Below are 27,374 nucleotides of genomic sequence, written 5' to 3'. Positions count from 1 at the left end.
CATAAGATGGGAGGCTGTCACAAGTTGGAGCTTTACGTCCCACATGGAAAGAGAATAACAAAAGTGGATATTGTTGGCTTTTTTAACCCATTCAACCAAGAAATCCTCTAATCCAACTTGAAAGAGACTCTATTAACCGAGAAAATGAGAAATAACTTAAGAAAGCACGTCAGACACATGGCAGAGATTCCTGTCATCATCACCTAATCTGGAGCCCTGGATTCTGAACTGATAGATGTGAGGCTGCAGACAAATGTGGGAGTGCACTAGTTTTTCCCGTGTGTCTGACGTGCTTTCTTAAGTTATTTCTCATTTTCTCGGTTAATAGAGTCTCTTTCAAGTTGGATTAGAGGATTTCTTGGTTGAATGGGTTAAAAAAGCCAACAATATCCACTTTAACACACAAACCGTAACATTTCCAGTCAAAGAAACTAATGACAAGTAGGACATGCAAATACAATGGAAAGAGGGCAGGAGGTAGCAGTATATGAGAAGAAGCAATCCTGAAACACAGAAATTTGTAGCACAGCATAAAGGTGTGTGTGTGTGTGTGTGTGTGTGTGTGTGTGTGTGTGTGTGTGTGTGTGTGTGTGTGTGTGTGTGTGAAGCAAAGAGTGAGTGAGTGGGAGAGATGTTGGAGTTCTGGCAGAGCACACTGCTGAGCGGGGTGCACACACCCACACACAACCTGTCTGAGACTTTAGGACACGACACGACCCCGAACCACACACATATACAGTGTATCCCACACATAAAAACACATGCACACACCCAATTTACATACTCAAACACATGCATCAATATTTATGGTCATCGTGAGAGGACATCACCTGCAATAGTCCCCTTGTTTAGCCACCTCAGCCAATGAAAAGAGACAGTCCATGGTTGCTAGGTGACTAATAGCCCTTTTCATGGTGTGGTAGTGCTCCCCAAACTGACTGTAGAGAGAGAGAAAAAGAGATTTTGAAGTGTTCTGAGTAGACAGCACTGATGGTGTACTTGACTAAAACAGACTAATTCTGGCAGGCTGAGAGCTGTGGAGGCATACCTCTGAACCACAGACTGGCATGTTTTCAGATTTTTTTCCCAGCTGAGTTGCATTTGTGTGTGTGTGTGTGTGTGTGTGTGTGTGTGTGTGTGTGTGTGTGTGTGTGTGTGTGTGTGTATGCGTGCATGTGTCTGTCATACTCCAGAAAATTGGTCCACTCCCTCTGGCAGTCCAGCATCAGCTGCTCTCGGAGCTGCTGCAGCTTCTTGTAGCGGTCCACCAGGAAAGGAGAGTGATACCTGCTGACTGCCTTGGTGCTGCAGAGGAGACAGGGGTAAACGTGAAGTACAGAAGGCAAGGCAAAAAATGGACTGAAGTGAAGAATTAAACTACTGGATTTTAGCATATAAGAGGAGTGTAGTATACTAAAAAGAAATTAATTTAAAACCACTTTTACACAAGTGCTGATAACTGCTGGACACCATGTATGTAATTCTGTGCCCCCTTAAAACGAAGAGACAACTTGTTGCATATCTACTTGGGTTATGACCAGATTAAACTTAATGCAAAAACATGGAAAATAAATGTAATTTTGTGTTGCAATATGTATTGTGTACTGTAATAACACTGTAATGAAAGATCTCTTGATACTACCGCATATTATTCGTTAGCAGGCCACCTGCTAAATCCTAAACTTCACAAACCTACAGTGAGGCTCGACAGTGCTGAGAAAAAGTACTTGCCCCTTTCTTGGTCTCTTTTTTTTTTGTTTTCTTGGCAGACTTGTCACACATGTTTCAGATCATCAAATAAATACAAAATGCAGTTTTTAAATGATGATTTAATTTATTAATTGAAAAAGGCTATCCAAACCTACCTGGCCCAGTAGCAAAATGTAATTACCCCAAAACTGGTTGTGACACCCCTGAAGGCAAGATCTGCAATCAAGTGTTTGTAATATACTGCATCACTGGGGAGGAATTTTGGCCCACTTTGCTGTGCAGAATTGTTTGAATTCAGCCACACTGAAGGGTTTTTGAGCAGGAAAGGCCTGTTTAAGGTCTAAAAACATTAATGTCAGCCTGCACAATTTCACGCAAATTAGATCATCACTGCCAGTAAATGTAGCTATAAGGTTTTTCTACTCTATGATCTTTTTTAATATAGAATACTGTTGCACTAATTGGTCCATGGTAAGTATTACTAGTTTAGAACCAGCAGAAACATCTTAACGCTTTTTCCCCACCCATTATCGTCTCATACTTCAAAAATACAATAGCTTAAGTTTGAAATTTAAAAAATAAATAAATGAATACATTTGCTTGTCCTATTTATAAGAACCAACATGGACTTGCTCCACCCTCATTGGGTGAGTTTGTTAATGTTAAAATTGAATATCAGAATTCTTAACTCTTAATATCAATATTAAGAGTAACCAGAGCCTCTAGTAAAGGCCTCTTAGACATATAATATGTAGCAATCAGGTGTTAACAGTTAAAGGTAGTGAGATTTGGAATAATATGCCAGCTGTAATAAGAGAATTTACAATCTTTCATCACACACATCTCAAATGATGGCTACAGAGAAATCAGATCTGTGATCAGTCATTTTATGCTAATATGTCATATTTGATCTGTATGCTTTCATATGTATTTGTTGTCCTGCGCTGTTTTATTGTATTGTTCTTTGTACTGTGGATTTTATTGTTGTAATTTTATGTGTTCTTGTCTGATGGGGTGTTTTGTTTGTTTTTGACTTGCCAGGGACTACAGGAGAAAAACAGGCCTCTGGCTAATTCTGGAATATTTACAGTGATATGTTTATTAATATACGCTGTCCCTTTTAAATAAATAAATTAAAATGCCAAAGCATCTTAGTCAGATTAAAATCCGGACTTTGACAAGCTACTCCAAAATCTTTTTTTTTTTTTAATGTAGCCATTCAGAGGTGTTTCAGATCACTGTTCTTTCTGTCCATAACTCAAGTGGATCCCATCAGGGACAAACTGATGGCTGGATATTCTCCTTCAGGTTTAACGTTCTTTTAAGAAATGCTGTGTTAGTTTTAACACAAGATATATAAGGGCCACAAACTTTCAAAAATGTATTCTTCTGTCTTGTAAGTCCACAGAAAAATTCCCCAAAAGTATGAGGTAACTTCAGTTAACATCTCAGCTTTTGATCACTGAATTGTGAAGCCCTAGTGCTGATCTGCTTATTGGTGCCTTGGCTAGATTCCCCCGCCTGTTCTTTGATTGGATACCACTCCATCCAGCACCCTCTGTTAACCAATTTTTGCTGTTCTTCGCTGGTTATTATCTCTGCCCCAGTGACTTTAGAGTCTGGGATTTCACAGTAGCACAGTTCTCCCCTTTACAAAAGCTTCCGGTCCCCTCTGATGAATTTCAAGGGACCCTCAGAGTCTTTCTGTAAAGGACTATGACATTTACATAACCATTAAGCTCCTTGCAGGTGGTCTTTGCTGATCGTTAATGGCATCCTGCAGATGGCTGAAATTCATAGGTTTACTATTGATAATATTGATCTGTCCACCACTCTACCTTTCTTGAACACCAAGGACCTTTATTATTCCAGCAAAAAATTCATTTTTGCCAATCCCATCTGTCTGTTCAGACCCTAAAGAATCCATTCAGCTGCAGGACCTTTGAAAATCCTCACATTTATCTTGCAACCCATTGAAGGACCAGAGGTCTTTGTAAACCACTTACCTACAATATGACAAAGGTTTATAATATGACAATCTAGGAATCTTTGGCTACCACATGTTTCAGCCTCTGGGGGCAAAGGTCAGGGATTCAGGGCTTCCCGTGCCATGTTCATGCTGAAAAGCAGTCTTCATAAATGAATTACCCAATACATACTGAAAATACAACATATCAGATGTTTAAACTCAGAAACTTGATTTGTATTTAGTAATAAATGCTCATTTTGAATGTGACACCGGCAAAATGTTTTTTAAAGACTTGGGGGAGGGTCACAAATGAAACACACCCGGTGAACCAACTCAAAATTAATTTAGTTAATTTGCAAATGGTAAGTTACAAAGAGCATCCCAGAGAGGCTGAATGTTTCACAAGTGTGTTAAATTAAGCATCATTTTTCAAAAAACAAAACATTTCACATTTTTTCACTACTCTTAGTTAAAATTGGGCTTTTTGCAAATCAGTGCAACAGTTTGTTTTTTTCTTATTCATATGCTGCTCGAAAAACAAACAAACAAGAAAAAATTGTAGCAGAGTGTAAATGAAACAGATCTTAAACAGGACCCAGGATTTTAAAGATTAATGCTAATATTTGGTCATTTAAAAATCCAGACAAGACACAAAAATAAACAGAATGCTCTGATTTCTTAAACTGAATTATTTAATTTTTTGTTTACACCCTGCTTGAATCAGCTGATTGTTGTTTGTGGTACTGCCAACAGGGAAGCTGCAGTTATTTGCAACGACAACACTCATAGCATGGTTGAAGTGTGCTTTCCGTCTCTTCTTTACTTTTCAAATTTTCATTTATTGGCCATTATACCATCAGATAATATGAGCCCATCAATACATCAGTCTGGCTCTAATCAGTAGTGCTAAAGTAAAAAAAAAAAAAAAAAAGTAAGCTCAAATATGCTAACTCCTCAATAGAGCTAAGGGAAACATGCCTATGTTACATCTAAACTGGACTATTGTAATACACTGTGTACTGGAGTTAGTCAATCATCTCTTCTGCATTTAGTGCAGCAGTTGGCTCAGATGTTAGCAGACTTCCACTGGTCTACTGTGCATCACAGAATCCATTAAATAGTGTCACTGTTTGTGTTTAAAGCCTTAGATGGTCTCACACCTTCAAATGTCTTCGACGTGCAGCATTCAAATACTCCCTCATCATTAAGGTCTCCTTCTCAATCTTTTCTGATCACTGTTTAGTTATTTGTTTACTCTTTTTCTTTTTTGTCTAATGCGCTTTAGTTTTAAATGTGCTATGGGAAAAAAAGTTTTTTACAGCATTTATTTTAGAAAAATTGCCCAACAATATTTCTATTGTGCAATCCAAGTTAGATAAGTCAGATGTGATTTTTGACATCACACAATGAATATTAAAATCAATGCTAAAAAAAAAAAATAGTACATGTAAGTGTTGTTTGTAATGCAGAGGTGAGTGAGCTGACCTGCTGATTTTGACCCATTCAGGTGGAACAATGGATGAAACTGAGTTCTTCACCTCAATCAGAAACTGAGGGCAGAGGAGAAAGAGGAGGAGAACTGATAAATAAGACCAGAGAAGACAGGGAAAATAATGTGTCACTCTTAATTAAAACTGGCAACCAGACACAAAAACACAGACATCAGACCATCACTGTTGCTGAGTCTTCCACCCAAATGGCCATCAATCCTCCCACCTTTCTTTCACTTCCAGCAACACACACACACACACACACACACACACACACACACACACACACACACACACACCTCCTGTCCAGAAACAGTCGTATATTCGAGCGCAGGGGCCTTTAGTATCAGACGGATGTCTTTGCGGTGGTCTTGAATCTCACGGAGGACAGTTTGGATTTGCTCCATTCTTTCCTGCAGCACTGGGAATCCAGACAGATCTGAGAATAGCTCCGTCTTGTTCCCTGACCTGCACAAATACACAGTCCAAATGTGACTGTTACTGGTAATATATCGCAGCGCATTTTCTAAGAGATGAGCCTGTGGTCAGCTTGACCTTTCAATGATGAAAACTGAGGAAAAGAATTATCCATGTGACACTAGGAGGCCTTTTCCTCTCTCATACTGCATGCCAACTATTGGTCATACATTTATGGAGTGACAGCAGGCATCTCCCACTGTGCCATATCTTACATTTGTCAGCCCAGTTTTATGATGCTGTGTTGTTTTTCTGATTGCACCGTTGAGAATTCATTTTCTCTTTAACAGATATATATTTTTTGCATTTAAGTAAAATATAATAACCCAACACACATCAAGCAATCTAAATTATGCTTCTGTCAGTTCCACACCTGTGCTGCTGGATACTTACTTGGCTGCCTTTTCATTGAGCACCTTTAGGAAGCTTTGGGCTGGAATCAGCTGGTCTGGAGTGTCCAACAGAAGGCTTCGAAGTAGCCCTGAGCTGACCTGGGAACGCATGGCTGGTAGCAAAGTCTGCAGTTCCAGCCCCAGGCGAGAAAGACTGCTACTAATGAGGTAAAATTCCTGAGTAGAAGACTGGAAAGATGTGCAAAAAAAAACAAAACAAGCAAAAACATTACTAAGTATGTACCAAAGTGGCTAAAAAACTATTTCAAATTGGTCCTTTGCCAAGTTGTGTTTGTTGCATAGATGCAATATTGGTTTATCACTTGAGTTGGGTGGGGGGTTTTTTTTCTATCTTTAGGGGGTTAGGGTTAATAAATATTCTTCATAAAATGGTCAGGTTTAAGGATTGGAATCAAAATGAGCGAAAAAGCAACCCGTGATCAAAGTAAAAATTTAAAAGACCTTCAGAAACTCTGGGGACCTATTACTCAAGACCACTATCAAAAAACCAGCCTGGCTCTTTGGAAGCAAATATAAAGAAACCACTTGTGACTCAAGACTTTTGCACAGTACTGTATATTCATGTTTGTAAGTGTGTTGTATTATCAGGGTACTCTGTAAGGCAGGAAGATTACATCATTAAATCTTATCCGCGCTGGCCAGCAGCCGAGCTTAAAGAATAGTCATATATTACATCCAAAGGCTGTGAGAAAACACCACTCACTACAAGCAGCACCGACTGCACGTCTTCACAACAAAGCATCAAGAAAATAAAACACTACCCTTCAATATGCATCATACTATATTTGCTGTATTACACAATAAAAAAAATAGAAATGTAGATACAGGACTTGGCTGGTGCTATTTAGCATCTATTAAGAAGCAAATGATACATTTTATTATCTGCAAACGGCAGCTGTCTTGGGAATCACTGATAATCCACAGTATAGAAAACAAAGCAGCCTATAATCAATAACTTCTTATATTTCTTCAAGATCAGTGTTGCGTCTTTAAAAATAAAAGTGCCAATCATTTCAGACTAAATAGAATTAATGAGTAATCAATCAGTGATAATGTAGATTATACTGACCTTCTATTGCCATTAGCAATGTTACTGTATAGTACCAAGTCTTGACCCTCGGGTTAATGAGAGGTCACAGTGACAGTGGTTTATGGTATTAATCACATGCTGCAGCTTTAATGCTCCTGCCCCCGTGTTGCTCTTCTATGGACCCAAACAGGCAGCTACTAGAGGCCACAGGCATGCCCTCTCTCCCATTATGTCAGTGGAGCCGTGGAGACACAAGCCATTACACACAGGCCCATTTATCTACAGATGGGCAAAATGACAATTAAGGCCCCTCTGTGTGTCTGCTGCGTGTGTGTATGCGTGGGTGTTTGAGTGTATGTGTGCATTAAATGACATTTGATCATTTTCTTTCAGCAACAGATGAAGGAATCCAAAAGCTGAACATGAAACAAGACATCAAGCTCAGAAACAAAGTGTCTTTTTTCATTATTGCAAACACACGCACACACACACACACACACACACACACACACACACACACACACACACACACACACACAGAAGATGAAGCCTTCTGACATTTCAAAAATGGGTCAGATGGGAAATGAGACTGTGTCAAACAATCAGGTAAGCGCCACACAGGAGGCTGCTCCCTGCTGTTAATCAAGCGTGCCATAAAAAGAGAGAGAGAAACAGAGAAAATGTCAGTGAAAGAAAGAAGAAAATCTTCTTGCCTTTCATTTCTATGCAAACCAACGAGAGGAATTATTTCACAAATGTTGTCCCCCTGCTGTTAGAGCTGGAGGATTATTGCAAAAATTATGATCCGAGTTGTCTTGTTCAATATGAAGATGATTATTTAACGATGCTAATTTTAAAACTATCATCCATTTATTAAACCCGCCTGTTCTCGTATCCTACAGGATTCAATAACAATGCCACAAAAATTGTGATAAAATATAATAAACATTATCCAAGTTATTTATTTGTGTTCTTTTACCTTTTTGTGATATATGCTGCAGATGCCTCGCTCCAAGTCTGGCAGACGTGACAGCAGGGATCGAATGGAATTTAGAGTCAGCGAGTCCGACTCCAGGATTTCCTGCACCGCATCCTGCCTCTCGGATATAGACCTGCAGTTTCATGAAAGAAAAGGTAAGAAAGAAAGAAAAGACTTGCAGAAATTAAGAAGATAGCAAGGATAAGAAAGAGTTGAAAGAAATGTAAATGTTCTCATCAGGCTCATCATCACCAAAAGAAACGTGTCATTTGGAAAGCTGAATCAGTTCTGATTGAGATAAATGGGTTTCCTTAAAGTTGATTTACGCATGAAACAAATAAGCGCCAAAGTGTCCCTGATTAGTTTCTATGTAGATTCACACTTGCGCCTTACGTCTAAAAATGTGTCAAATTTTCAAGAACATTCAAAGCAAACAAAGGTGACCAAATGTTTAAAAGATACAAGTATTCATAGAAAACGTTAATCCAATACCCAAATCACCAACTTAACACTGTGACTGCAACCTGTACTACTGCACCAAGAACTGCAGTCGCAGTTCTTTAACGTGTAAAGTCACTTTAAATAACTGAAGACTGAAGAGCGCTCAGCTGAAGACATCTACGTGGCCTAAATAAAATCCCTCGACTGCACAAACCAGCACTCATGAAGGTACAGCTGCTTGTAGCTTCATTTCCCCAGTGACCTTACAAGACCTTTGACCTCTGTAGATGTGGTTGACGCTAAGAAGATTAAGATATGCTTATTAAATTTAAACATTTGGAAAATGAAAAATTCTGCATTTGGGCCAGGTGAACTACTAAAGCTATGGATTTAACGACATGATGAAAATCACTGAAACAGTTTTGTTTATAAAATGCAGAAAAAAGCCTCATATTAAAGTCCTCTATGAAATGCTTTTTAGTCCACAGTAAGGCCTTTCTGTAAGCGTAAGCATCCAGAAAAAAATGAACTGAAAAAGCAGATCAAAAGAAGCTTAGTGATGTAATAAATCGGACATCACAGATCACACTATTGTGCGAGTGTGTACGTGCACATGCCCACAAGTGTCTGTTCAATGCGCTGCTGTGCTCTGTATCTTGGAATTAATGTACCTGGGAGTAATCTGGGTTTTATTCATGTTGAAAGTCTCTAGAGGAGCTATCTGTATAATCTGAAAGCAGTGCTCTATCCACAGCAATAATCCCTGCCCAGTGGCAGAGGGAGGGCCACACACAGAGAAAATGTTCACACACTTAAAAACACTACAGAGAACTGGAGAGGTACTGCTGTGTGTCCTCAGCAGTGCTTTTATTTAAGGAAGTCACCTCCAAAACATATTTGTATGTATTTTCACACCACAGTCTCTCTAAAAAGAGAAACAGCTGCTCTGCCATATATCCTCCCAAACAACACTTACATATTTATATGTGAGAGCAGCTATTTTATTCAAAATAAATAAATAAATGAAAATGTGGAGCTGGTTATAATTTTCATCACAGTCGTGAGTCCTGGACTGGGATGCAGGCCGCCAAGCAAACATTAATATTATTAACAAAGGCCTGCCTCACACATCCATTCCACCCTGTGTGTTCACTATGCACCCCAGCTAGGTGAAGGAATTGACCTTTTCTAGGAGCTGTCCTGCTACTGTGATGGGGCTAGTGTGCTCCATCCTAATCCTCATGATCTTTATTTTGCCTTTGTTGACAGTGAGATCTATTCCTGCTGATGTTGATGCCAGGTGTGCAGTTATCGCCTACATCTGGCCAGGTCATCACCCAAGTCGAGATCATCCAGTTGTGCCCACAATGTCCATAAATGCCATTCCATTTTCCTTGCATAGACATTCTCCACTATATCACCAGAATGAAAAGTACAGCAAAAGGTGAGAGCAGATGCTCCTGACAAACACCGGTCCTGGCACTGAGGTGCTCCAACAGCTGTTCCTTACGTATGAGTCTGGAGGACATTTCCTAGTAAGTGCAATCTATTAACTCTTTTAACTCTATTACCAGCTTTAAAACCTACTGGGAATAACCCTTGGCACTTTTTTCAAAACTATTTTAAAAATAGGGCAGCACTGTTGCCGCACAGCAAGAAGCTCCTGAGTTCAATTCCATCAGGCCGGAGTCTTTCTTACTGGGGTCATGTCTTTCTGCATGTTCTCCCCATGTTTGCATGGGTTCCCTCCGGGTACTCCGGCCTCCTCCCACCATCCAAAGCAGTTTGCGGGGATAGGTTAATTGATCAATCTAAATTGCAAGTGGGAGTGAATGTGAGCGCGAATGGTTGTCTCTGTGTGTTAGCCCTGCGACAGACTGAAAAGGATAAGCAGAAGCAAATAGATGGATGGATGGATAGTTTAAAATATTTCAGGCTTGTTTATAAAACAAAATAAGTGGATGTGCATTAGAAGTTTGAGGGTGGTCTCCGCCCGTGCAGCGACTCTTGGAACCTGGAAACTACTCTAATAGTTGTCAAACCAAATCTTTATTGATATACAATGAGGTGTCGAAACGCGTCATCAAGCGTACATGGGAGGTTGTTAAATGTCAGGGTAGCATTAATGGGGGAAAGAGCTCAGGAGATTCAAGATTCAAGACCCGTTCGTCATGTGTCATGTAATCCTCAAGAGGAAAATCATATATTTTTGGGGGGGAGATGCAAATGTGCCTGAAAATCTCACATCTATCTCATGTCAGGTAATTAAAACCATACTTATGAGATGATTATATACTATTATATATCATTCTTTGTTAAATCCAATAAGGAAATTTACTGCCAGCATTTAACCCATCCTAATAAGTGAAACAGTGAGCAGCCTGTGTGCAATGCCCAGGGACCGATTCTAGCTGTAAGCCTGTGTCCTGGCCAGAGACACAGAGACAGAAAAATTAACCCAGCATGTGTCTGATGGCAGGATAAACTGGAGCTACTGGAGGAAACACACAGAACAATTGGAGAAATGTGAAGCCTGTGACCCCTCTTGGTGTGTGGCAACAGTATTAACCACTGAGCCACAGTGCCTGAAAATGATTATCACAGGCATCGTTCTAATATGAGCCAGTTATCACATGTGACATGAAAGTGGCATTAGTGCTGCCTCAGAGTCCTTCACTGTGGTTCTGTGATCCAGAGAGCCTCACAACGCAGACCAAGCTGCATGGAAATAAAGTTTGAAGCACTGAAAAACTAAATGATAAGAACGGACACTGAAGCTGAATCGGTATTGACAATCATGCTCCATCACGTGTCAGAGTGTATTCTATACTCACTGCAGGTCTGTAAGGGGCTGGCTCACCCACTTCCTCATTAGTCTCCTTCCAAACGGAGTGCGAGTGTGGTCCAACACCCACAACAGACTTCCTTTCACACTACCATCTGTCTGTGATGGAAAGAGCACACATAAAAAAGCTTAAATGTACGTTAATGGTTGCCAACATATTCTAAGAAAAAAAAATAGTAAGGAGAAGGAAATATGAGGTGAACAAATGGTGTAAGCCACTAGCAGACATGGTAGGAGGCTTGAGCTGATCTTGAACTCCATATGTGACACGTGACGCAAATGCCGTAGCAGCAGAGTCAAGCTGAACCTTTGAGTCGTCACCCACACACAAGTAAACCGAACGAGACTTTTTGTTATGGCTGAAATGTCAGTTCAACTTAACTATCCATTCTTTTTTTTTTTACAGTTTGTGTAACTATAACTGACTGTAGATCTTTAATTTTCTAACAACAATCTCAATAGCCTTAAAAAGATTTTTCAGTCGTTAAATCTGGGACGTATCAACACACCTGCCAGATGACCATGTGCAGCTGTGATTAAAGCTCAGAGTAACAAAAAGGTTGATTCAAGTAAAGCAACACAGAAGAGCTAACTCTTCAGGCCAGGACTCCACAGTCTATTTACACCTACAGGCCAGTGGACACTCTTTCAATGATGAGGATGTACACATCCTGGACAGGGAGGAACGCTGGTTTGAGTTCTTATATCAACTTCCACTTGCAGTTACACCTTGGATCTCAAACTTGAGTGAACAGCAAAGATCCGTTTATTTTTTTCTTTTTTGTTGTTTTTTGTTTGTGTGTGTGTGTGTGTGTGTGTGTGTGTGTGTGTTGGGGGGGGGGTGCTTTTTCAAGTGGTCTTCCTTTCATTTGAAAGATCATAGCTGGGTCTCTAAAACAGACCAGTTTTTAGAGGTTTTCAATCAAAAAGGGTTCAAGCACAGACAAAGCATCCTCTGAACTTGCTAAGTTTGCTCCTACAACCCCCATATTCATTGGTTAGACTGTCAATATTGTACCATTTGGTGAGCAATAGGATTCAGTGAAGTCTATTCCTTTGGAGAGCTATCATGCACCCGCACACAGGAAATTGATTTTTTATTTTTACCAATCACCACAATCTAGACCTCACCTCAATTTCTCTTAAATGAAAATCAGGCAAAAGCAAGGCGACAAAACAGGATTTGTAAGCACCAATCTAAAAAGACCAGTAGTTCCAGTCAGACAATGGGACAATGATTGATCAAATTTAAATCAGGTATAGTTTTTGTTTCATGAGCCAAATCCAGGAAATGTTCATCACATCTTGTTGTTTAAGAAAAGTATAAAAAAAAACATTTTAAGTGTGTAGCATCAAGTCAATTAAATTTCAATACATGTCATTGCCAGAAGGTCTGCTGTGTCTCACAGCACAATCTCAAGAGAATGGGGGAGTGACTCACTGCCCAGCACCGTGGAACCCGATTGGTATTGAGAAGCTGTGGTAAATGTTATAACATCGCTCAGGATGACCGGTGATAGGTCAGTGCTGGTCATGTCCATGGAGGGACACAGACTTCTACAGGTTAAGCAATGGTATCCTAACAGCCATTAAGTTTCAGTATGAAATCCTTGGCCCCATTGTCAGACTTTATGTTGGTGCAGTAGGTCCCGGGTTAAATCCTGGGGCCTTACAACACCCTGCCTCATGTGCTGAGACTATGCTGGCAGTTCCTACAGCTCCTTTTTGAGCAGTGTATTGTTATTCAATAGCTATAGCAGTGGTGTTGAGGCTTGGTTGTGAGTCAAACTTGCACAGCAGACATAACAACTACAGACTGATTTAAATGGAGCGTCAAAGCAAAAGACACACAAGTTTCAAATTTTGACTTTGCCTGGTGTAATGATAGCCAATTGCAATGCGATTACTAAGCTAACAATGTAAAGGTTTGATCAAAACATTTTAAAATATACTACCAACAACATTGCTTTGAAAGGGAAACGTTTACACGCTGTGTAATGCTGATGGCCAATGCGATTCAAATAGCTGAACCTGCCAGACGAAAATCTGGTGCAGATGTTTCCGTTTACCGATTACTACACACCAGAGGACTATACTGTACGGTGCAGTGCAGACCATTTATCATAGAGACAGCCATCACCCTTTGTTATGTTTAATCAGTGGTGAAGACTTCCAGCTCAGATGTGAATATTTACCTGATTGTTGAGTATTTCTAGATTTCGGAGAGTGCCAGCGCTCAGAGTCATAATCTCCGACTCGCAGGTCAGACGCCGGAAGGAGCTGCAGGAAGTACAAACTCATATAAAAATATAGCATGATGACATTTTGTTTCTATTACAGGGATTAAAGTAATACAAGATATTATTTTCCCTTTCCTGGCGTATAAACACTGGTGTTCACATCAAATGTAAAATAAGATTTAAAATAAAACAATACTGTCATTCTTTTTGTTACACGTAACCTGTTAATCCCTAGGAAATGCCAGAACCAGGGAAGGAAATAACAATCATTTTCAGTATAGATTAATGTATCGATTGATCTTTCAGTATCTATCTGAAATGTCAAAGAACAGAACCAAAAAAAATATCCACAACACGTTCCCAGATTCTACAGTGACATATCCAAATATCTTGTCTTGATTGGTCGAAAGTCGAAGAAAAGAACCAAAGCTGGCAAAATGGAAACCAACGAATGTTAGCTTAAGAATTTTTGCTTTAAAACTACAAAAAACTATTGATAACAGAATTTTAAAACCTGAAAATTATATTTTTGTCTGCTCAGTGGAAACAATGGATGAATACAGTCGCAGGCTATGTTGCTGAATGTTTGTTTTCATGTACCTTTCACTTCTAAGAACTCGCTCCAAGTTGAATTCTTGAAGGTACTGGATGAGCGGCCCCAGACAGCTGATCACTGGGCTCTCCAGGGACGCGACGCTCGACAGAGAGCGAGAGCCTGGAGGACACACACATAAAAACATGCAACATCAACACACAGCCATGAGTCATGAGCCCACTCCTCAGACACATCTACTGTGCTCTCAATGACAGGATGTGAGTAACTGAGGCGATCATAGTGTAACAGGAAAAATAAAAGCGTTGCAGTGACACAAGCATACACACCTTTCGCCTGGATGTGACAGTAGAACGAGGTGACTGTGTTCATTGCCGAGGCAAACTCAAACTCAGCGCTGTCCCTCCTCTCTACTCTGACTCTGTCGTCAGCCTGAGCGCTGAAGGAAAACAATCACAAACTTTATTTATTTATAACAACACAACAGCATTAATATCAGAGATTAGTGACTGTACAGATACAGAGATAAAGAATATATACAATACTGTGTGCAACAGTCTTGAACTACTATTATTTCTTAACATTTCTCTTAAGAAATGAGAAACACGGGCAGTGATTTATTGATACAGGTACAAACATAAATGGAAACACAGTACACAAAGTCTAAACAATTATGAGGTTGAAATTCAATATTTGGTATGAACCCCCTTTATTCTTCAACATAGCCTGAGCTCTCTAAGGCAAGCTTGCGTGTAATTTCTTTAAGCAGTCTTCAGGAATCGTTCTCCAAGCTTCTCAAAGGAGATTCAAAGCTTTTCTTTGGATGCTAGCTGCCCTTTGTTTTGCTCTATTTTGAGATAATCACTGTTTACTAATGAAGTAGAACTCTGGGGAGGCCAATCCCAGACTGATACTGTTCAATTGTGTGTTTTTCTGTCCATATATGTCAACAATTTTGACAAGATTCCCAGCACTACTGGTTGAAATGCATCCCTAAACCACACCTCCACTGTGTTTTACAGTTTGCTGCAGACACTAATTGTTACATGTCTCTCTTTGCCATCTCTGTGCATATCGATGAAGATTTGGGTTCATAAGACCTGTTGCAGTAGTTGTAAGTCCAGTCCTTCTATAATTTGGCATAGCTCAGCCTTTTCTCCCTAATTCCCTTCTTTAAGAATGGCTCCTTAACAGCCATTGAGCCCATTTATGATGACGATTCCAGTCAATAGTAGATGGATCAGCTGAAGGGTCAAAAAGGTTCTTCGGTATATTGTTATGCGTAGGCACAACTGTTTCATCCATCGAGTTTGGTGACTTTAATTTTTGCTTTTGAGTCATTAGTTGGTGTTAAGTGGCTGAACAATCAAGAAAAACATTCCCTGAAAATGGTCAACTTCAAGAACTAATTTGAAAATGAGAGAAAGTCAAGTCCAAAGAAAAACTTTGAAAGCCCTTCAGAGAGGCTGGAGAACTATAGCTCAAGACCACTTTAATAAATTATAAGAAAGTCTGGCTCTTTGGAAAAGTATAAAGAAATACAAGGAGGCTCAAGACTTCAAGACCATCTTCCTCTGAGAGAAAAACATTCACATAGCTGGACTGCATGTTCCAGCCATCCTTTTGTTTAACTAGAGTCTATACACAGAAATGCAAACCTCAGTCACACACACCTGAACACATTTTCACTGCATTTCCTCGATGCAAAACGGAGATCCGTCGGAGGATCTCCGTTTTGCTATATTCACTCTTTTGGCACTGCTGCTTTCAAGGACTCTGTTACTTTGTCTGCACAGTTGTTGCCAGGGCAACCAAGGCAAACACGTGGCTCTGGACTTATGCCCACACATACACACACACACACTTACTTACTTCATCATATTTCACTTCAGCTACTGTTTGGACTGGGAGTAAGAATTATGTAAAATGATCAATAGACGACATAATGTACAATTCACAGCCTTAACCTTTTTTTTTTTAAAAATCAAAAAATATTTTGAGATTTACAAGAAAAGCGACAACTGCAGGTATCGATTCGGATGAGAGTGCAGCGTTGCATCTCTGCAGAATCCCTAACAGGACCCACCAAGGTGAAGATGGGTTGCAGGAAACTAAAGAAACAAACAACTGGGGGTTTGACTTCTTCATAACTCGTCTCGACTCAGCTGATATCTAAATTACAGAGAGCTTTGATTGGATCGGATTTCATTTCATCTAAACAATAGAAAGAGTCTGCAGCCAGCACAGCAGCTCTTATCATTTTGAACTAAACAAAGGATGTCAAATATACAGCCTGAAGGTGCCAGTAGAGTCTGCTGCATGGGCTCAAATGAAAATGTGTGCAGATAAAGATGGCTGTATTTATAAGTTTTGTGTCCCAAGTTGTAAAGAATAAATCTGCTAAAGAGTGGTTGTCCAAACTGGTAATTTCATAAGCATTATTGCCAGTTCTTATGGGTAAAGTCATTAACTATGTGTGTTACCACATCTGAACAAGAGTGTTAAAGCTAAAAGCCATACAAACAGAGCAGTTTCTTTCATTTACAACAGCAACTTTTCTTTGTAACAATAAAAGTCTGAGTGAATATGGAAAACAATGATATATTACCGAAACTGCACTTTTTATCTTAAAATATGTTAGGCTGTTAACATATATTTGTGGATGAATCCATAAATATGACCATTTTCATAATGTATCTCTTGGATGTGGTGCACGAATTAAAATAGGCTTGATACCCCTATGCCAAAAGTGTAAATAATAACGTTCTGAGGTTGATATATAGTTGAAAAAACTTCAACATTCTATTATTTTTAAACCAGGTCAACAACGTAAAAAACTCATTTACTAAACTAGTTAACATTTTGATGTGGTTATAGTGCAAAAGAAAAGGTCAGAAAATCATCGAAGTGATTATGATTCATTATCTGAGGGACTATGAATATCTGTGTGTCATACAGAGACTGTATATAAAAGATGGGCATAACAACTGAAACATTAGCAGCTGGCTAGCAGCAAACCCTGTTGATTGAGATCATAGCTAAAACACGTCAGGAAAGTGTCAACATAGGGCACAAGAAACTAAACTGTTAACTATTCAACTGGAGAAGTCACTCCCTGCTGGCCATTAGAAAGAATTGAGGTGTAAAGCACTTCCACATTGGCTACACTCTTTAGATCTGGTAACTTTGTTTAGATTTAGTCTACTGGTGTATTAACAATGCACAGTTGTTGAGGAATTTAACTCAAAAACACCAAAAATCAAGTTTATGGGCTCCTGGCTAAAAGGTTAACAGATCATCAGAGTCTTTAGGACTGATCTTCTGGGGTGTGAAAGATTATATTAGGGTTTCATCATAAAATATCCAATAATCCTGAAATATTCCAGGTCAAAATTACACTGCTGTTTGTAGAGCCACTAGTGTAGACAAATTATACTGTAGGTACCATCAGCTCACAGAAAACCCTGTTTATGTACTGTACGAGAAAAAAAATGCTACTTTTGATACTGGGACTACAACTTGCACAGTATTGTGTAAGCAGCATATAATAGCAGCAGATGGTAAATGGACACTTCTCAAGCACACCCCACTGGCAGCATAAGGGGCAGCCTGGGGTTTAGCATCTTTCCTAAAGACACTTCACGCAGACAAAAAGAGTTAGGGTTTGAAATCCCAACTCTGACACTACGGAGGAAAACCTAACAAAGTCATCAAAACCATCCTGACACCACAGCAAAAAACTGGTAAAATATGCCTTGTGGTAATGCCAAGTTTGCAGTGATGGTGAAAAATCAATGAAAATCAGAAAAGCAGAAGGTTACAACCAACAGATCAGAGGTTAAAATGCATAGCATGCAGATTAAAGTTTTCAGATTAGTATCTTATTAGAGATGGCACGATACCACTTTTTTATGTCCGATACCGATATCATAAATTTGGATATCTGCCGATACCGATATGAATCCGATATAGTGTGTGTTTTTAATCAATAAAACTTTTGATATCTTGCTGCATTTTGTATAAGTTCATACTCAAGTTTAAATAAACAACAATACTAAAGCTATTCTGTTATACCTGTATGTAAAAAATACACTGCACCCAAAATATTTCATAGTAATAGCAATACTGATCAGTCTAATAAACTTAAACCTGCACCATCCTCCCTATTCTGGTATTTTAAAGAGTACTTAGCAGAAATATTAAGCAACCAAACTAATAGGGTTGCAAACTCCCAGCAAAAAAAAAATAGGGAACCACCCCCACCCTATGATACTTAATCGACGTAATCAACTTTAATTTGATGCAGTGTGAAAAAAAATGCACAGAAATAAATAATTTTTGGCTTGGCCTCACCTATGGCCACGAGCTGTGGGTAGTGACCGAAAGAACGAGATCGCGGATACAAGCGGCAGAAATGAGCTTCCTCCGAAGGGTGGCTGGCCTCTCCCTTAGAGATAGGGTGAGAAGTTCGGCCATCCGGGAGGGGCTCAGAGTAGAGCAGCTGCTGCTCCACATCGAAAGGAGCCAGCTGAGGTGGTTCGGGCATCTGACAAGGATGCCCCCTGGGCGCCTCCTGGGTGAGGTGTTCCAGGCATGTACCACCGGGAGGAGGCCCCGGGGCAGACCCAGGACACGCTGGAGAGATTATATCTCTCGGCTTGCCTGGGAACGCCTTGGTATTCCCCCGGATAAGCTGGAGGAGGTGGCTGGGGAGAGGGAGGTCTGGGCCTCTTTGCTTAGGCTGCTGCCCCCGCGACCCGGCCCCGGACAAAGCGGATGAAAATGGATGGATGGATAAATTATTTTTCAAGAATAATTAAATAGATTCAACATCTTTCTTCTACAGAACTGCAGACTGCACAGATCGTACCTTCCCAAAGGAAAAAGTACTATAGCTTACTAGGGTATATTAGACTTAACAGTTACTCTATGCAGTAATGGACTTCTATACATTTTACATAAGATTAAAACTTTGGATGTACGATTCAGATAATTATTTATTAAAAGCTACACATTTTAAATGATAATAAGAAAGAAAAGTATGTCTTTGTGCCCCCTTTTCCCCGTTCATGCCCTATTGGCCCCCCTGGCTAAACTTTGCTAGATCCGCCCCTGCACAGTTACCAGCCGTCAGCTACATAGAAAAAGATCCTGGTGTAGAAAGTAATGTTAAATAAAAAATCTAACAACAGCTTATCAAGCTTAAACGTTCTGCTGTTGTTCAGCCGCTGGTTTCCTCTTTCTGGTGCAAAGTGATCCAAAAACAAAGAAGAGAGACAGACTCGCGACAGAAAAGCCGATCAGCTGATCATTAATCAGTTTCATGATTGCAGTAGCAGCAGGAGAGGGAGGGAGAGAGAAGAGGCAGTCGCTCCATATAATAGTTGTTAAGCTTAATGCGGGAATGCTTTACAAACATTCAGAGATGAACTTACACACTTGCTTTACTTCTCTCTGGGATAACTTCCTCGGAGATAAAATGCCGGTTTGGTACCCAGGCTACAAATTTTGTGAGGTGCTTTTTTGATATTTAATGGATCGGATTACATTTCTTATTTCTCTCCGATATCCGAGCCAGTGATTTACGTCAGTATCGGACCGATACGTAATATCGGATCGGTACATCTCTAGAATCTATTACTGCAAAGTGAATCCAAAGCTCTGAGAGCAGCCACTGAAATGGACATACACACTTTTAAAAATGCACAGTGTACGTCTGCTTGTTTGGACCCCTTCTAAAACATGACTGTGATCTTACCAGCAGCCAAGCACTTAAACTTAAAATCTTTCAAATAGTGAGAACATTTATGCTCGTCTGACATTGAGCATTTTAGCCGCTTCAATCAGCGTCACTGCTCTGATCCAGACTCATGACTCATGACTTTAGGCTCTGCGTGAATAAAGCAAGCTAATACTTCACCTAGCTACAACCAACCTCAAAGGGACTCATTATCAGCCGCTCTATAGACACAAATCCTGTTGCCAAGGGTTCCATCTCATCAGCCCACCCCAGAGACACACACTGTCACCAAGAAAACCCAGTTAAACTTGCTCACCAGTGTGGGCCTTGCCTTAGTATTTTACTGTATTTACTGTAACCGCAACATGATATAATCAAAATATCAATTATGCATTTATGTATAATTATTCTGGTCTAATGAATTTAACTGAGACAATTAACTGCAAAGAAGAATATACTGGAGAACTTGTCAAAAGCAAAGCTGTGATGGGCTGAGAAGTATTGATAGTGAAGAAAAATGCATTAAATGAAATAAATCTGTCTTATCTTAACAGACAAAGCTGCACTCTACTTTTATGTCATAAGTTGAAAATTGAGAAGAGCCTTGTCTCTGATAAACACACTGCCAGACAGCAGAGCTGTTCAAACACAATAATTGAATTGGCCTTTACAGGCCCGTCTCACTATAATCACTCAACATGGACATCTGAAAAAAGGAAGCCAAGAGAAATAGAGAGAAATTAATACAGATTAACTAAATTGTCTAGAATTAAATTCAAGCTGAGGGTGGTGAAAAAGGAAGGAAAATTGTCTCTAGCATTATAAAAGAGTAGGTAATGAGAAATCTGCCCAGCCAAGGAGTCAGACAAAAGAAAGTAGCAGAAATTTCTCCCATTTATCCAATCATCCTCTGCTAATCTAATCCACTCCACTCCCTCCCACTATCTCGTTTCATTTTCACAGCATAATGCAATCACAAGCTCCCTCCAGAGGATCTCCTCCCCACTGGTGTGAACATGCTGGCTCCAGACTGTCAGCAAAGAGGAGTCGAATGGCAGCGCAATGGGAGGTAACAGGTTGATGGATTACATTCAGCTCAGCGTCACCGTTGCTGCTTGTGCTGTTGGTCTGCCAATTAATAAAAGGACAAATGTACTCAGTTTTCCTTTTTTTGTTCTTGTGATTCATACAAGAGCCTGCAGACAATAAATTAAGGCTTTCAAGTGAAGCTCAAGACCTTCAAGACATTCTGATGCTCCTTATGAGCTAATCGCTGGAATAATCGAACCTGATGCTGTTAACTTTTCTGAGGCTAACTTGGGTCTTCATCTGTTTCAAGTTGGTCTTTATGTGTCTATAAGAGTATTTTTCTACTAAATTCTGGTGGATGAAAAGTCCAAATTGTGTTGATCTCACAAGAAGCCAACCTACCAATGAGAAAAGGGAAAACTGTAAAGCACTTGTTTAAACTGATTACAACCATCAAAGCCTCATGTTAGTTATACACACACAAAAAATCCATTAAAAAACACATTATGAAACTTGATCTTTTAAACGACTGAACTGGAGGAAGAACTTTAAATATGTGTAGGCAGGTGTAGGGCTGCTCAATTAATCGAATTTTAATCACGATTACGATCTGGGCTTTCAACGATCATTAAAAATGACTGAGCCGATTATTAGCCCCTCCCTCATTTATCCGCGACACCTTAAAGGCCGGTCCGTGAAAATATTGTCGGGCATAAACTGGTCCGTGGCGCAAAAAAGGTTGGAGACCGCTGATTAAGAGGACCCGGGGGAAGCTCGGAAAGCTAAGCAGAAGTTATTTGGAGAGTGACTGCCGTTGGTTGAAAAGAGAGTTTAAAAAAAAACAAACTTCAGTGGTGTTGCACACTATTTTATATTATTTTTTTAAAGTCATTGTTAACCCTTTAAAGCCGGTCAGAGCAGCATGCTCCGTTTTGTGTAACTATTTTTAAATCCCTGTAGAACCTGAACCGTGTAAGCTAGCGCAATAATTTGTTTTGCATATGAAACCGGAGGAGTTGTACTTACATCTGATGCCATCAGCTTGTCCTCGGTCACGGTTTCGTTCCACATATAGCTTTGCAAAAACTGCATAAAAAGCGCTTGCAGGAACAAAAACATAATATTCCAGAAACACGCTTTGCCGTTCCTATCAGCTGTTCGTAACACTTCCCACAGTGAAATGATGCACATGCTGTTTTCTTTGCAAATTTGCATCATAGGATTGTTTTTTGTTTTTCCTGCAGTATATAAAAATTGCTGTATCTCCAAAATAAAACTATGAAGACACTCAAAATAAATTTCCTGTGGTGGGAAACTATTTTTTGCAACTTTATTGTATTTAAAGTTTTGAGGGATAAACCTCTTAAACTTCTCCAAGTAGAAATATATGTAAACAAAACAAAAGCAATTTTCAATTTTTTTTGTAGTTTATTGCACTTTTTTGCAATTTATGTAATTACTATGCACTTAATGCATACATATTATTAAAATATGGGCTATAACAGTTGTATTGATGTATAGCAACTTGAAATGCTCCCACAAATGGCACTACAGCATGTAAAAAAAATAATATAAGCTCTGGTGGACTTGGTTCTATAGTAGGTCTTAAAGGGTTAAATAAACATCGTCAAATAATCGTGATCTCAATTTCAGTGAAAATAATCGTGATTATCATTTTTGCCATAATCGAGCAGCCCTAGGCAGGTGTGTAACTGCTGTCTTTTTCTTTTAATAAAACTAGTGATATAAAATGACCATTTATTGGGACATATGATGTCTATGATCTTTTAAAATACAGAAGGCTCGGCTGGATCCTGTTTATCCCTGCAGTGAAATCCAGAGTGCTGAGAACCAAGCCGACATTGATTTCCTCATCCAGACTGAGCCTGAGGAGTTTCAAATAAAACAACCGTCTGCCTGCCCGGGGAAACCTAAACCTAATTCTGCAGAATGAAATACACCAAACTCACAAACAGATACAGCTTTGTAAACACATACATAAGCTCAGCGCTTCAGCACGTTTTAGTAATATATTGGTATATATTGCCCTCTAGTGTCTTCCCAGCATATTACCTTGCATTCGTAATGCTGTGCAGGAGTCTCTCGGTTTGCTCTGAGAGGTCGGAGGGCACCAGGATTTCGACAGGATTGATTTTAAGGACACGGCATTCCAGCTCAGAGCGAGAGGGACCGTCAGGAAAACAGTCCAGAAGCACGTCGCCGGTGCTGGGCTGAACTGCCTGCAGACACAAACACATGCTGTGAATCAGATGATGTCAAAGATGTGCAGCTACAGCTCCAAGTTGACAGTTATACACTGTATAAACTGAAAAATGGCAAAGCATGTTCAAATTTTATTAAAGTAACTTTTTGTCTTAAGTGAGCTATTAATCAAGATTTAATTTCTTTACAATTTCTTCTTCACCACACGTGAGTGTGTGGTGTTATTACACTATCAGCATGCAAAGAAACTGAACAGTGAACATTAAATTATTTTAAAATAATACACAACAGTCCCCTAATGTGTGTTGAACAAAAAGCCAAGGGGTAACTCTACTTTTAAATTAAATTTTTGATTTTCATCTCTTATACACAGAATACCTGAAGAACAATCAGCCAATCAGGTGGGATTTATGGATTGACTTATGAAACTCACCACAAGGCCTACAGTGAGCTGCTTCTTCAGTTTGTCCCAATTCTCACTAATACAAAGCAGGAAACTGTCGGGAGGGTCCGACACAACATCATCACAGCCCCCCTCCTCCACATCCCCGAGTCTGCAGACCGGATTTACATCTTTTAAAAAAACTGTCAAGGAAACTGTTTCAAACAAAGAGTGACAATAAAAAGTTGTTTGAGAACACATGCACACATTCATCATCTATAAGGATACCCTCTCCCACCAAAGTGGACTTGGTGTACAGGGCGCTGAGCTGACGAGTGAACAGAGTATTTCTGTTGGCCCCTGACGCTTTGATCGCAGATGTTTCTGTCTGTTTAACTACTCCGACCTATAAATTAAAACATTAAAAAAGCCAGCAGAGCATGAGCCTAAACTGCTTGCAATTAGTAAACAGTAATCATATAAAGTCAAAGATAAAGCAGAAACCTTGTGTCCGTGAGACACCAGCCGTCTGACATGAACAAACAGGCGGTGTGTGGGGATGCTGCACGTCATGAAGTTATGATCCAGATGACAGACGATGTTCAGCTCCTTTGCAGCAATCTGTTCACAAACAAAACGTCCTTCAGCGATCAGTGAAACACAAATCAGGTGCAGAGAGCCACTGTGTTGAAAGAAGAGAATCATCTAAAACATATCTTTTATATTTTATACAGTTTAAATTTAAACTCCCTCTAAATGCATCACTAACACATCTGCTTTTTAGTTCTCACCTCTGCATCCTCTCCAAAGAACCTGTACTTGTAACCACACTCCACAGCCAACAAAGCATCCTTATGCTGCTGTTTCAGCTGGATCACCTGCTGCTCAAGGGGGGTGAAAATGCTCTTTGAACGCCTGGAGGAGGTGCTACAGTCCAATGGAGGACCCAGCTCTGCACACTTTCCTCCTCCTGTCTTGGCAAACTGAGAGAAGTGAACTCCCTGCAGAAATAAAAATACATCAAATCTGTTACGATGTAAAAAGTCACACTTGCTTTTTCAGTGTTATCAGGTACTTTACTTTTTGCACACCTGTTTTGCAGCAGCCAACCCCAGATCTGCCTTTTCTTTATTATCCTCCTCTTCACCTTCATGCTCCCTTTCTGCATGCTGCAGTCTGTGTGTAGTTTCAGGTTGACCTGTAGCACAACGAGGAGACCAATCACTGCTTTCCTGACCTGCATCAGCCGTCTCTGTTTCTTCCCGGGTGATGCTGCTGACGACACTGGGCTCAGCCCCGCAGGTGAAGCCTTTCAGCTTCTCCAATGTGGAGGAGCACAGGCTGCCTGCTTTTCGGCTCAGCGTCAGCTTTGTGTCTGAAGAGAGAAGACAAGTACTACAGTCACATCAACGACAACTTCACTTTTTACCCCTCAGCTGTAAGAGGCTGGATTTGTGGATGCAATAACACGAGTATGAGGCGAGGTAGGATTCTGATATTTATAACACACGTGCTTCTACTAAAAATGTTGGACAAGTTCAAATCTCGGTTACCTCAATCTTTCTGAAAATATTGTGAATGCAGTAACTTAAGAAGGAAGTCACCAAGGATTTTTAAAATTTTACCGTAAGTGCATCTACTAGTGCATCGAGGGGTAGCACTGGAGGCCAAACAAATGCATTGTGGGCAGAGTTATCTCATCGCAATCTATACCAGTGCACATGTTGTTTGGAGAACTGTGATGCTGCTGGGCAGTGGACAGATATAAGTGACTTTATTGAGGGTTTAGAAGATCATGACATATTTTTCTGTCTGAAGTCAACACTCACCTTTAATGCCCTGACAGGACGCAGGCTCACACTCCACATCCTCCGCCTGTTGGTCCTTTGGAGAAGGCTTAACTCGTTTTCTTGGCAATTCCAATTCATCATCAGATGAAAGCTTCTGCTGGAGGACAAAAATGAACTGCACTTCAGTAATTAGCATTGAGTGAAGCATGTCTGATATGTGCGTGTGAAGCTCAACTCACGTTGCCTCTTGAAAGTTGCTGCTCTGCAGGATTTGGGTTAATCCCGCGCTGCTTGTTGGAGGCAAAGCTGCTGCTGCTGCTCAGTCCTCCGAAGTACCTGCTGATGGAGGTCTGAGTGGTGCAGGACTTTTTCAGAGACTTTGGCATGCTTTAATCTTCGCTTACATTTGATCCATAATAACAAGTCGCATAAAAATGAATTTGCGTGTACAGTAAAGTGCAGAGCTTTGACAGCCGCCGTCCAGCTTTTCAAAATATAGCAGCGCATACGATGAGGTCACAGACGCGTAAATGACGCGCGCCTTCTTCTTCCTCTTTGGTTAGCAGAGATTGGCGGCTCCAGGAGCGTTGCTGCCTCCTCCTGGTTTTACCAGATATTCTACTCAATGCGCTCTGCTCTGTGAAATCTTAAAATTATACACTCTTCATCACCGGAACTCCTCTGTAACGTGTATTGTAGTTGATTTCAAGTTGATTTCATCCTGAAAAAGTAAAAGACTGAATTGTAAACTGTTGTTTTTGCAAAACTTGTCGTATTTTTTGAACATTTTTCATTTTTCTCATGGGCCGGATTTCAAGTTACGAATATGAACAATGACGTGTCTGTCAGCAGTTTGAATGATTGTATGCATGTTAAACAAACAAAAACAAAGGATTAGGAGGAGAGGAAGCAGATCTGGACGGGCTGATTTGTAAACCCAGCCTGCTCAGGTGTACCACACTTCTACTTGGGTTATGTCTGGAAGACAGAACAGCACAGCAGAAAGCAGGCGGCACCAGGGGGCAGTCTTGTGTTTTAGAGCAGCAGATAACTGAAACAATCTGTCAAACTTCATACAAGCCCAAATGCATGTTTGTCCCTCTGCAAACATTACTTTAAAAAATGCCATCATTTCCATCCGAGGTAACAGCTGTTTTGCCACCGCGTGTCAGGCACTGTATAAACTTTCAGAGGTTTTAATCGTGTTTGCATATTTTTGACTGCAAGTAAGTCATAATTATAACTTAAAAACCTGTTTAGAGCTCTGGTAAAAAAAAAAAGAGAATGATACAGATTCATAAGTAAAGCTGTGTAAAAAGATGCCTTCATTTTCTCTCTAAAAACAACAAGGAAATAGCGCCTTTAAAGTCTGGTATTCTAGTAGTCTTGTAATTGTCGAATAGAATACTTATTTAGCTTATAGGATTTAAACTAATAAATAAAATTATAAACAAGGAAACCAGAACACTTCAACTTGTGAGCATCAGCCCATCTTAACCTGCCTGTTGATTGACCAGTGCTAAATTCCTTTTAAAATACATAAAGAATTATTAACAAAAAAAAAACTCCTGATAAAGAAATAAGAAACACATGCACACACAAACAAACAAAAATACACACGTTGAAATATATTTTCTGTTTGGATTTTTATTTGCTTTAGGAAAAGTGAATATTCCAGAAATAAAATATTTGAACAGGACAGACCCTGATTAAATTGGAATGACATATCAAAATGTCAGTGACAATTTTATGTCGCGTTATTGCACCGTTCATAGAGTCAGAAAAAAGTGCAGCATGGAAGCAAAAACATTACATTTAAGCAATACAGTATTTGGATAAGTCACACCCAGAACCCAGCCGATGAAAGTAGCATTGATAGTTTTATTTCATATTAAGCACTTCAAAGTTGTTTATTTCTTCCCTGCTGGTACAAAATGTGCAGTTTGGAAACAACATCATTCCTCAGTCTCAGAAAAGAAATTTGAGGATGGCTGAAGATACCAGCAGCAGGATGGCACTGGGACCAGTTGGAATAGCGCTGTTACACAGCTCCGCTTCACAGC

General features: G+C 39.9%; 1 protein-coding gene across 3 annotated transcripts in view; it reads right to left on the bottom strand.

Annotated features, from left to right (window-relative positions):
- The window catches only part of msh3 (mutS homolog 3 (E. coli)), a 55,189-nt gene extending 29,349 nt beyond the window's left edge, over positions 1–25,840 (bottom strand). For 2 of the 3 annotated variants that reach the window (XM_082553436.1, XM_082553438.1), the window contains exons 1-18: positions 25,551–25,840; positions 25,351–25,468; positions 24,613–24,896; positions 24,313–24,522; positions 24,026–24,142; positions 23,810–23,927; positions 23,573–23,712; positions 22,990–23,156; positions 14,477–14,586; positions 14,195–14,309; positions 13,550–13,634; positions 11,344–11,453; positions 8,069–8,201; positions 6,040–6,227; positions 5,469–5,637; positions 5,165–5,229; positions 1,189–1,305; positions 831–938 (exon numbers count right to left, since the gene is read on the bottom strand). In XM_082553436.1, coding sequence (XP_082409562.1) covers positions 831–938; positions 1,189–1,305; positions 5,165–5,229; positions 5,469–5,637; positions 6,040–6,227; positions 8,069–8,201; positions 11,344–11,453; positions 13,550–13,634; positions 14,195–14,309; positions 14,477–14,586; positions 22,990–23,156; positions 23,573–23,712; positions 23,810–23,927; positions 24,026–24,142; positions 24,313–24,522; positions 24,613–24,896; positions 25,351–25,468; positions 25,551–25,697 — 2,501 coding nt within the window. In that variant the 5' untranslated portion in view covers positions 25,698–25,840. The remainder of the gene's footprint in view (positions 1–830; positions 939–1,188; positions 1,306–5,164; positions 5,230–5,468; positions 5,638–6,039; positions 6,228–8,068; positions 8,202–11,343; positions 11,454–13,549; positions 13,635–14,194; positions 14,310–14,476; positions 14,587–22,989; positions 23,157–23,572; positions 23,713–23,809; positions 23,928–24,025; positions 24,143–24,312; positions 24,523–24,612; positions 24,897–25,350; positions 25,469–25,550) is intronic. The other variant, XM_082553437.1, reaches the window with a different exon arrangement.
- Positions 25,841–27,374: the final 1,534 nt, after the last annotated feature.

Source organism: Aulonocara stuartgranti, assembly GCF_965226115.1.
Source record: "Aulonocara stuartgranti genome assembly, chromosome: 12".
NCBI classification, from domain to species: domain Eukaryota; kingdom Metazoa; phylum Chordata; class Actinopteri; order Cichliformes; family Cichlidae; genus Aulonocara; species Aulonocara stuartgranti.
This window is presented reverse-complemented; position numbering and strand designations above follow the sequence as displayed.